Source organism: Grus americana, chromosome 9, assembly GCF_028858705.1.
Source record: "Grus americana isolate bGruAme1 chromosome 9, bGruAme1.mat, whole genome shotgun sequence".
Taxonomy (NCBI): Eukaryota; Metazoa; Chordata; class Aves; order Gruiformes; family Gruidae; genus Grus; species Grus americana.
In genome coordinates this window covers 14,628,393-14,640,468 of record NC_072860.1, presented here as the reverse complement: position 1 = coordinate 14,640,468, position 12,076 = coordinate 14,628,393, and the positions used below count along the sequence as shown (strand labels likewise).

The following is a 12,076-nucleotide window of genomic DNA, read 5'->3' as shown; positions in this document are numbered from 1 at the left end:
TTGCAAACAACTGGCTCTTAGGATCTCATGACTAGAACTCCTTTATTTAGCAAAGTAAACAGGGCAGCTATTCACAGCTTCAACCTGACTTTCTCCACTCCTCCCAAGATGACTATTCCTAACCTAACACATTTTCTGGAATTTGGAAAATCCTTGCCATTGCAGGTTAAAGCTGAAACTAAACAGCAGACACTTGCAGTGTACCACAGTGAAAAAAGCTCACTCTTAAGACATCTCAAAGAAAAAGGAGCAAAAAGGCAGATAGTAGTACAAACTTCAACTTCTTGTCTTGCCTAATGTTGTATTTTACCCTTTTTAAGTTATGCTTTTCTCCTTCCATTTTGACCTTGTAAAGAACTTACCTCAACCAATGCATCTTTACAGGAATATTGTGCAAGGTCTCGAATGCCATTCATGAACTGCTTGTTGGCTGTACAGAATGCTTTCCCAGTATCAATCATCGCAATACAAAGCTTCACCAGCTAAAAAGAGAAAAAATTACAAAGTGGAAGGTTTTTTGTTTTGTTTTTTACACCACCATATAAACATGAAACATATTGAAACAAAGATTTCAAAAGGTAAATTCTAAATTTACAGAGCCCCACGTTCTATGAAAAGCCTTCTATTGCATAGTGATAACTATAAAAATACTACTCTAACTCAACTGATATACCATGGAGAAGGTTACTACTCTTTATAAATTTTTTTTATTATTTTTTATTTCTTTTATTGTTAACTGAGATTTTGCAAATATTGCAAGAGCGCTGTATGAGGACAAAGAGTGCAGCAGCTAAAATGTAACTGGTTAGAACCCAAGCAAGTGCTTTGTGGTTTCCGAGCAAAAAAACCAACCAACCAACCCCCAAACAATCAAAAGAAACCCGCACCAGTTGTTTCATCTTGAGACACTCAGAATACAGGCACAAAGCAAAAGGCTATCTGCACAAAAAACAACTGACAAGAGATGGTTACATCTCAGAAGGGGAAATCAATCATGTTTTCACTCATACAACAGACTAGCCTTTCTCCGATGGGTTTCCATCCCTATCGCTCACTGCTTAGGTCAGCACCTTAGCTATCATGGACTGCAGAGTTTGACATGAAGGCCATCAGCATCTTGTGATGGATGTCTCCCCACTTTTTGAACCATTTATGCTCTGGGCCATTAATGAAAGAATGACTACTGCAACCACTAAGATGCTCTCTTGTGAGAAAGCATATTATAATTTAATTCCTCCAGTCTAAATCAAACCGAGAATAAAATCAGAAGATTAAACCTTTGTTTTTGAAGGATTTTTCATTAAGAACAACATAAAAGTACCTGATCCTATGTTCCACCCAAGTGACCTTCCTGCCTTATCTACCCAGTAATTTTTATGTTGACTCAGATCCTCTTAGGAAAAGAGAAAATCTGAGCATCATTTCCCACATTCTGATGAATGGCCACGTTGCCTGAATAATGCACAGAAAAATCACTACCAACATGATCCTTTTTCTCCTTCACTTTTGCTTATGGTTCACAATCTTGAACCCAGTGTCCTTTCTTACAGAGGGGAAAAAATTTGCAGATAACATAGCCCAAAGTCACAATTGTGGGACAATAAAACTAAGTTTAGTATGAATAACTGAGCATAAAAAGTTACCAACCAAGTCTAGACAAATTGCTACCCTCAGGCCATAGTTACTTCAGCTCACACAAGAAGCTTGGCTTTCGTTACACTAGATTACTTATACTTCACATTACAATTAAACTACTTCAATACTTACCTTGTGTGCTTGTTTTCTTGTCAGGGGAGCAAACAGGTTTGAGTGTTTTTGTTTTAAAGAATACTAGGATAGTGTCTCAGGGCAAAGAGTAATACTACAATTATAGCTTTTACATGATAAAGTGGCATATATGGTACTGGCCTCCTGCAAGAGGCTGGAAGCAAGGCCCTGAATAATGTCCATTAAGGAATTTGAGAATTCTTTTCCCTAAAAATGACCCTTTTAGACTGGCAGAAAACAAACTTCCAAGACATATTTTTCAGATCTTTTAAATACTTACGCAGTTTAATCTACCAAAAACAGACTCATCCCCCCTACAGTAAAAACATGTCTTATACCCATCAGTTTCACCAAAGTTCACACCAAAATCAAAATTAAGTACATATGTAAAGTTTACTTTGAAAGAGCAAATGGTTACATTATTAGCTATAAAAGCTAGAAATATTTTTACAAGAAGTAACAAAAAGTCTTCAGACTTTACACATGACATTGACTTTATTTGTCTCCATCTGTCTGTGGCCAACTCAGAGCTGCAGGAACAAAAGTAGCTAAGGAGGTGAACAAGTGACATCTGCCTATCACATTAAAAACACAGGCAAAAAATAATTTTATACATTCAGCATAAAATGCTAAGGAAAGGCGACTTTCTACAGATGTAAAACAAAAATAAGCCACCCACAAAATACTAGCAAAGAACAAACAAAAGCCTCCAAATACTACTGGTTAGGAAACCAATAAATGGATTGTAAAGCACTGAAAAGATGCTATATGTAACCTTTTATATAGATGCACAAAGCATGACAAAAAGCAGAATGACTTTTACAGCAGTTAAGTTCTCCAGACGAAAGCGAAGGATATATATACCGATCCTGCTGTGACTGTGCCGCAGACTACCAAAGACAGACAGCACTGACTTTAAATCTCTAAAACAAAGAGTATCCAGATGTGCTCACAGTAAGCAGCTGTCATAAAACATAAGCTCTCAATGCAGGGATGGTCAACCCCTGGCTTTTGACTCACATGAAAGCTGAATTAGTTTGCATGTGGCTCCCACTGTGGGGCTGAGTCACATGAGCATGAGGGGCCATAGGGGCAGGAGGGTATTGCACAATCCAAACCCTCAGCTGAGGGAGAAAGGGAGTTCACACTGGCTGCTGCTGCTGTTACTCATCTTGGGTCTCTGGGGCCCAGCTGTACACTCGACCCAGAGCTCTTGGTCAGCAGCCACTGCCACGCCACAGTTGTGAACTTTAAAACAAAACCTAAACGCACATTTTTATATTTTTCAGAACAGACACTGTTTAATGGAAAATCTTACCTTGTCAAGTTTCAGTTCCAGTTCTGTCACATCTCCTTCTACTTCTTCTAAAGCTGCCCTGCATGGTTAAAAAAATGTTTTCTTGTAAAACTTTACACAAAAATACTCTGGGGCTGGGGGGAAGTGGCTGACACATATTAAACCAACCCATGCATTGCCATCACAGTTTAATTTAAATTTCAACTATAAAACAGTACAGATTTTAAACAACCACAAGAATTGCAGAACATTTGACAGCAAGAAGAAAAACCACATCACCAAACAAATACTGATAAAACATATAGCCTAGTAATAAAGATTCAAAAATGAAATTTTATTAATCTTAATGGTTGTCACATTGAAATAGGTTTCCTCTGTTGTTGTATAGCCAATAGTCTATACACTTGAAGGTAATAACAAAGGAAAGAAACTAAAAGTCTGAAACAAAATTTCATAAGTAATTCTTTTGGTAACTCTCCTGGCTCAAACCAGCAAACCTACAGCTATTTAATGAACCACCATGCAATGAGATTATGAAAAATATAGCATTTGCCGTGAGTCAACTGACTTAGCAGTAAGTTCAGAGGGCACTCTTGTTCATATTCTTTGCCTCTAGTCTAGACTGGTTGCATCCTTCAGGCCAGTAAAAGCTGCTTTCATAAAGCTTTTCAAAGCATAACTTTTTAGGCTAGAGAGCTGATGCTTCCTTTCACACCTCCTTCCTTGCTTATTGCTACCTGAAAAAAATAGGAGAAGACTGAGAAAGGATGACACTTTGTTCAGAGAGTTCATTAACACTGCTCTTTTGTCAGGCTATTGCCTCGAGAGCTGAATGTACTGATTTCTGACAATGCTACGCTACAAAAATCTATTCAACAAGGCTGGGATTTCTCATTACACAGAGGTTGGTGGGAACAGCTGTATTCCCATCCCTTGCTCCCATCACAGAGCACCTCATTCTTTCAGTCATTCCAGCATAACTGTTCATGAAGCCACACTGTCCACCAGTAGTAGTCCGCCTTGGGAAAAAACAAAAATAATAGGAAGTTTTCTGTACTGCTTTTTGGAAAATTGGATCAGATACACTTCGCTCCTACAAAAAACTCTTCCTGGAAAAAGTGAGATGGGCAGGGAAGTATGATTTGGAACAGAAATTTCTTGAGCCAGCTTTACCACTGAGGAGAGATTATACAGAACCATAGCTTTACTGTCTCCTGCTAATTCTCTTCTAGTTCACATGAGTTCAAGCCAAAAGCAAAAAACCAAAAAAAAACCCAAACCCAAAAACAAAAAAGAGAGACTGGATCAGGCCCAAAACTTGGGAAAAGCAGTTTTTACAAGAATAGTTCTGAAAAACACTGCCAATTGCTTGCAGTTCTCAAACATTGAGCATGACATTCCCAGCTTTTTTGCAGATTTCACTAACACATAGTTGCATTCCAGTTTTTTATATCTAAAGGCATTCCCACAGTTACATCCTAGGTTTTATATCTAAGCACATTCCTGCACAGTTACGTTTTAGCTTCTGCCTCCTCTCTAGCTTCAGACTATGAAAGATTTCAGGCAACAATTTCTCTTACTTTATTTTCTTCCATAAATGATTAACTTTCATTTAAGTCTCTAGAGTTAAATCTTGTTTCAGAGAGAATTATACAGGGGAAAAAAAAAGGAAAAGTATCTCAATATTTATACTGCAATTTTGTATTCATTTGTTTATAATCACAGTGCAACCAGTTTTTATTTGTTTCTTTGGCATTAACATGAAAGCATGCTTAAGTAGTTTGTTTACAGAACTGCAGCAAGATCTGATAAGATTTTTTTTTAGTGTCTTTAACTAGCAAAGAGTTCTAGCTCCATAGGACTTAATGAGCTAAAAAGTCTAAGATTCAAGATGAAGAGAGATAAAGGCAGGCAAAATGAAAACACCACATCTGCTCTGTAATTAAAGCTATGTGGCAGGGGGAAAATTTTAAGAGAGAATAAGCTCAACTGAAAGAAAAGAAACAACAGAACATCAAAAGACTGAAAAGATGAGAGGCACATCAAGAAAGATGTAAAGAGTAAACCAGAGAGATACCATGGGAGAAGGGAGACACACAGCCTCTCCACCATCTGATTCATTGCAGATCATCTTTGAATGGCCACAGGCCCCTGAAGCACCAGGCTGGTTCTCTGGGCTATTTCCCACCACCGCCACATGATGGAGGGAAGGCACATCTGGGACCTACAGCTAGATATGGATCAAATGGCTGTTAGGTTCAGCCAAATCCTATTTCAACTCCCTGTTTCTTTGCATAGAACTGGCTACTTTCACTGTTTCCATCATATAAAAACTAGTAGAAAAGTTGTTTTCATGCAAACATTCACAGTATCAGACCAACACTGGATTACAATCATCAGAACAAAGAGAATATGACCTCAGACTATCAGAATATAGATACATATATCTAATCATGTATTAACATGAAAGTATCCATCTAGTCACAAAAATTGTTTTAACACTGGGTTAGGGAATACATTAAGAACAGCTGATCTGAACTGTGCTGTGTTAATGCTATCCTTGTTTTTCTTAATTTAATATTTCTTGAAGCCACAGAATAAAAAGGTGCATTTCTCTAACACATCTGTGTCAGGAATTACTTAAAAGTTCACAGAAAATTGTCATAATTCCGAGTAAATCTCATGTCCACAGCCAAGCCCAAATCTCCAGCTATAAACAGAGGAAGTGATCATAAAACAACAACTGAGGACCAAGTGCCAGACCTGACGTACCAAAAGCATTACTCCTTAGCGAAGTGGGAGCTAGAAGCAGGGTTTGCATCAGGGTAATCTTAGCCAGAAGGCTCTGGCATTAGGAATAAGGATCAAATCTGCCTCAGTATATGAATCAAACATCTGTGGCTTCCCGAGATGTTCAAATGCTGCATGGCAATGCACAAAACCAGAACAGCTGCTTAAGGGTGGAGGACGACTTTTATAAATGAACAGTCTCCCGTACTCTTCATGCTCCGTAACAAGGACTCTCAGAAATGCGTTTCTCTCCTCTTTCACCCTCCCTCCTAAAACACAGTTCAGTTTGCTAGATACAGCTTCCTGCACAACTGCAATGCAGGTGGAATATAGGAGATGATGGAAGAAAACTCAATCTGGCTTAGCAGCCTTTTCAAATAAGGATAATGTCAGCAGTTACCAAGCCCAGCATACAACGAAGGAAAGCTGAACTCTCTGGTGTCCAACCGACCACTCTCCTTAAGTGAGCAGTGAAAGACTATCTTCCAGGTTAAGGTACTATGGGACTCCAAGAATCCCAGGAACCAAATGGAAAGATGACAGCTAAACTCTCCTCTAGAAAGAGAATCAGTCACTCTTAGGCCACAAGCTGCAAACACATGCTAAGGAATTAACTTCATCTGGACTAAACCACTACACACTGCTAACCATAACGCCAAGCACTGTGTGGCCACAGACAAGTGTCTGCTTGGTCTGTTTACTCTTACAGGATAAAAGGTGGCAATGGTCAATGCCAGCTATTCTTCAAACAGTATCTAATTGTCATCGAAGCCACATCCTGCCTTTAGTCTTCCACTCATTCATCATTTTCTAGTTTGCATTCTTAGACTGAGTTCCTGAAAGTAAGGAGGCTGGAATCAGTAGTCATTATAAATTAGATGCTGACAAACAAAAAATTGGAGAAGTCAATTGTTAATTATCCACAGCACCTTTAATTACTGTTAATTCTATAATTAACATGTCCCAATATAAAAAAATATTCAAAAGAATCAAAGCCCATTAATAAAGTATTTCCCCATAGTTTGTTTTTTTTTTAAAAAAAGTTCTAATACATTCATGTATTTGTATTCATAAAGTAGAAGTAACAGATTCTCACCATCACAATTTCAATAATATTACTAACATCTTTTCTTCAAATCTTGGAAAGACACAGCTCTCCTACTTGCATATATTCTATGCAGAATAGCCCCTTAATGCATATCTTTGACTCCACTGCAGATGACGTACTTTCAAACAACATCCACTACAGTTCAATAGTATAAAGTTGACATGTAAGACTAGCCACAAGTGATCAATAACTAAATCAAAGTATTTGAGTACACATATTCAAGAATGACTACATTCACATTTTCCTTCATTTACTCCAGTATAATTTCACAACACTGTGTATCAGAAGATTAAATAAAGAAGCATTACCATGCTCCACTACCAGTAGAGAACAGTTCAGCCTTGGAGAGACAGAGAACACTGAATGTGAACTAAGAAGCAAATGGTACTGTGATGAACCTCCTTTTGTCCTCTTCAGCTGCATTTCATTTTAAACTTTAAAGGCATTAGGAGAACTGAAAAGCACTTACAAAGAGACATACAGCTCAATAACTGCAAGGGCCAAAGCTAGATAAAGCTAGTACGTAACTGGCCAAAGTAAAAGCAATTGATCATTCTAACTCTTGTGTTAAATACAAACCCAATACAGAAACTCCCCTTGAACCCCATGTAGTTCATTCCAGCTGCCTTTAGCTGCACATGCTTCATTTTGGTAATATCTTTCTTGTACTGGCAGGGTCCCTAATTGGTCATAACACTCCAGACTCAGCCTCATGACTGCTAAATACAGGGTAATCATCTCTTCCCTCAACTTGCCAGCTAAACTCTCGCTAATATAGTCCAATACACTGCCATTTTTCATGGCTACACAGGCACGCTGCTGACAGTCCATTTGCTGCTCACCAGGATGGAAATGTCCCTATCTGCCAGCACAGCTGCATGGGTCTGTGCCTTTTCAGAGCAAGTCTTCACATTTGTCTTTGTTAAACTTGAGAAGGTTTCTACCAGTGCTTTCCTCCACCTTGCTGAGGTCCTTCTGAATGGCAGACCTACCCTCTAGCTTATCAACTGCTCCCTCCAATCACTGCGTACTTCATTTCTTTCATATATAGCATCTACAGAGAGATATAAAAAGGTATCTAGAGGTATCTTAACCAACATGCTAACAGCAAATACATTTGGTACATGTATAATGACATCAGACAACCACAGATTAAAAAAGAAACATGACATATTGAGGGACAAAGATGTCATACACTGAACAATAAGGCCTAATAACAGCATGGATACATACAAGAAGAGTTTTATAACTTGAGATGTGTCATAACCATTAATATGGTCTGAAGAAAGAACACTGCTGCAGCCTGTCATAGAGAGCCCATTGAAGGCCTGGTTTGGCACCATAGAGGTTTTTCCCCTGCTGGCACAGAGCCTCTCCATGCTGAGGAACAGATGAGGAATGCTCCCTGACATTCCAAAATGAACTTCCCCAGTCATGCTAGTACTCCTCATATTATTAATTCTTCATTCATTACCACAAAACATTTTATCAGTAGCTTGGAAAAGCTTCACAACCTGAACAGTAGGACTTTGAATCAGTTATGTGATATTCTCTTCACCTCCACTCCAAAATCCTAGGAATTTTCTATGAGCTTGGTGGATTGAAATAAGGAAGCACGTTTCTTGAACTGAAGATTGTCAGTGTTGATGAATAAACAAAGTTTTCTCAGGTCCATAGCAAGCAATATCTGTATTCCAAATTTCCGCAAAGAAAAAAAAAAATAAAGTCCTCAATATTAGAAGAGCCATTCTTCTATTCCTCCCAAGTCAGAATCTTCCTCTTATAAAATAAGCAAATGAAATAAAACAAGAGTATCTATAGGCTCATAGTATAGATGAGATGATTGGGCAACCTGGTCTAGTGGAGGGTGTCCCTGTCCGCAGCAGGGGGGTTGGAACTAGATGATCTTTGAGGTCCCTTCCAACCCAAACCATTCTATGATAGAATTCACTTAATCATTAAACCAAAAGCTTGCTTGTAGGTACCAGTTTTTAAGCTCATCTTCATCTACACAGTTAAGTTCATCCTCAGTAATTCATATGGTCTTTGATATAACAAGCAAAGAAACAGGACAAATCCCTTTAAGATGCATCCTTCACTTGATTTGTTCTTTACTGCAAGACACAGCTCAAAAGATAGTGAACATGATAAACAAATCAGTCTTCAAAAAGGAACAAGTTCTATTGCACTCAAGATACATGGCTGAAAGTCAAACTGATTACCACTAAACTTGCAGTAGCATTTAATGTATCATACACAGTCTGTAAGGACATCTGTGCTACCTGCTGGCCCTAAATTCTCAAGCTTTTTCTCTCACTCCTCTTTTGCAGTAAATTGCCAGAAATGCCCAGCAGTGTTCTGTTCCCAATAGTTTTGCCTAATATTTTCCCCTAAGTTTTTTTACCCCAGGAGAGCCTGATAGTAAGCCTAAGTAGGAAATTAGCAACCCTTTTCTTACACAAAGATTCTGATAAGCAGGATTTTCTTCATCTTCCAACTTAAATGCTTTGTTCATTATAGGATAGTTGTTAACAAGATGGGGACACAATGGTGACATGAAAGCTTCACAGACAAGGAGTTGATTACATTTCTAAATGTAAACTCAGATAAGAATGCAACACATCACGATACCTGTCCTGCACAACTTCGACATCTCAGGAATGAGTCAAAAGCTTTTCAGGAGGCCTTACTATCAGATAAGGAAGTAGGACTATAGTATCAAGATGTTGCAACAAAAAGAAGGCAGCAGAAACAGGCCCAATAAACTGATGGTGGTATGCAGAAACAAGTATGTAGTAAGGTCAGGAAGCGGAATCATAAATACAACCATCAAGCAACTAACCGCAAAGGATACAAGATAGCACATTTTCTCCATCTAAACACTACACCCTAATCACCTCAAGATCTGGAGTTCCTAGTCAGATGCTAAGGAATCATGTCAACTTTTCTGTTAAAAGCTATAAGTAATAACAATCTGAGGAAGAATGAAGAAATTAATCCCTGATTTGGAAAGATACCCCTTATGTACCTCAAACGCAGCCAATATAAAAGACAGGGTAGCAGCACCTGAAAAACAGAAAGGGTAGATATCACTGGATCCTCCCAGTATAGGATTCTCAGTATCAGTATATTCACAACTGATACAGCAAGACCTAACCACCTGTACAGAAGACCTCCTATAAAGCAGAGGGAACTGGAGATTAGAGTATTCAGTAATTAATCAGAGAGTAGTCTTTACAGATATCATAATCTTAATATGAGTCTTGCATTTGCTTTGATTTCATAAAGCTAAGGCAGTATCTGTCCCTTTCTTTTTGTAATTTCCTTACTTGCTAACTTATACCTACTACAGTTAGAAAAGTACTGTTCTTTCCAAAGCACCGTAAGATGGCAAAGCCTTTATAACAAGAGCGCACCATGTTATAGAAGAGCTAAGGACCATTAGCTCTCTAGAATTCCAGTTATATCTGGTGGATCTTTATTGAAACCAGAGGAAAGTTTCAGATTTGCTATCAAGACAGTGTCCTCAGCAAGTATTTACCCTTTTTGTCCATTTCATAATCTGAATATTTTGGCAATACACTTTCACATAATCAGAATATCCTATTTGACAGTCAGAGGGGAGGTTGCAGCTTTGTTGCAATAGACAAATTCTGAACATGAATTTTTTGTTTAGCTATTAGGTACATACACATCTCACACTCAGAAACCATAAGTGTATTTTACATATAAATTAATAGTTTTATTGCGTAGTTTTGTTTCACTGCAGTATGAGGGAGCAATAGTCTGTTTGCCCTTTATGCTTTTGCACTGAACAAGCCAGTCAAATGAATCCAATCTTAAGATAACAGAGTACATAAGCAGCAGGAGTGGGAGAATACAGAAATACAGTGTACTGGTGTTTTCCCTCAAATTTACTGTTTTTACATTTGAAAAAGCCAGTCTCTTTTTCTCTTCATCCCTCTCAAATGATAATGTGTGATCTATTAAAAAATTAAGCATTTTGAATATTACAAAATAAAAAATACAAAATGCATATGGTATACCCACAGCCCTGGAAAAGTTTTAAATATTCTTTGGGTACACTTAGTATCTTTTCTCCCACTACTTTTAGTCCTAAGGAGATTTTAAAGACCCTGGGCTTGCATGCATCTATCGATGCTAGTGGCACACAAGCTATTTCTCTACCAAACAGAAGCTCACATATCCTTAATTACATACTAAAGGTTTCTCACCTCAAATCAACTGCGAATATTTTCAAACAAAATCTTGCAAGATCGATAATTACAACACAGTGGATATTTGGCAATAGTAGGCAAATTTAACACTTCATCTTGTCATTTTTCATCATTAGTTTTGGGATAAATCAAGTAGAATAGAATAAACAAATACTTGAAAAGAGCAAGAATTCCAGGAAGTTAAGAGTAATTCTAAAATCCTACTCCCTAAATTGGAGATTCTTCTGGAGAAGAATCCTGTGGAGAGGTGTTCACACATGCATACACTTTTTAAACAGACTCCAATTTAGCAAGGCACAAATTCAGCCAAAAGTTATATCCTCAATGAAAGAGTGATTCCTCAGTCATCTTAAACAGTTTATATCCTCAATAACATCCCTGACCAGCAAAGCCAATACTTTTGTTCTATTCTTACAGCGTGCCTGATTTGATCAAGTACTGGTATCTATGCATAGATTACCCAAGTTAGTCACTTACATCACCTATGGAAGCGATAGACTAGAAACACAGTGTTTCCAGCATGCAGTTCAACTTACCCTGACACACATGGCTAAAGCAAATCAAGAGGCACCTGGGATCAACTATTACTCTTCATTACAACTTGAAGGAGCCTAAGTCTAAGATCTAGCTTGGAAGAAAGATGGTTACACAGTAGATGAGGTGAACTCCAATTTTCCTGTTTAAGGAAGTTAAGAAAGGGCCTATTTCATTAATTACTGAATTCTTTATACAAATAAAGAACTCCAACCTATTTACATGAATGCTACAAGTCTAGGAAAGACAAGATATTACCTAGTTGAGTACTGAGTTTTTCTAATGCCTTTTGCTAGTCCCCGTTAAGATCACGAGGCCCAACACTGCTCTACCTACATTATT

The 12,076-nt window shown here is 37.9% G+C and overlaps 1 protein-coding gene across 4 annotated transcripts in view; it reads right to left on the bottom strand.

Moving 5' to 3' along the window:
* ACAP2 (ArfGAP with coiled-coil, ankyrin repeat and PH domains 2) overlaps nucleotides 1-12,076 on the bottom strand; it is a 68,796-nt gene that overhangs the window by 47,721 nt on the left and 8,999 nt on the right. For all 4 annotated transcript variants that reach the window (XM_054834912.1, XM_054834914.1, XM_054834913.1 and 1 more), the window contains exons 2-3: nucleotides 3,086-3,143; nucleotides 363-482 (exon numbers count right to left, since the gene is read on the bottom strand). In XM_054834912.1, coding sequence (XP_054690887.1) covers nucleotides 363-482; nucleotides 3,086-3,143 — 178 coding nt within the window. The remainder of the gene's footprint in view (nucleotides 1-362; nucleotides 483-3,085; nucleotides 3,144-12,076) is intronic.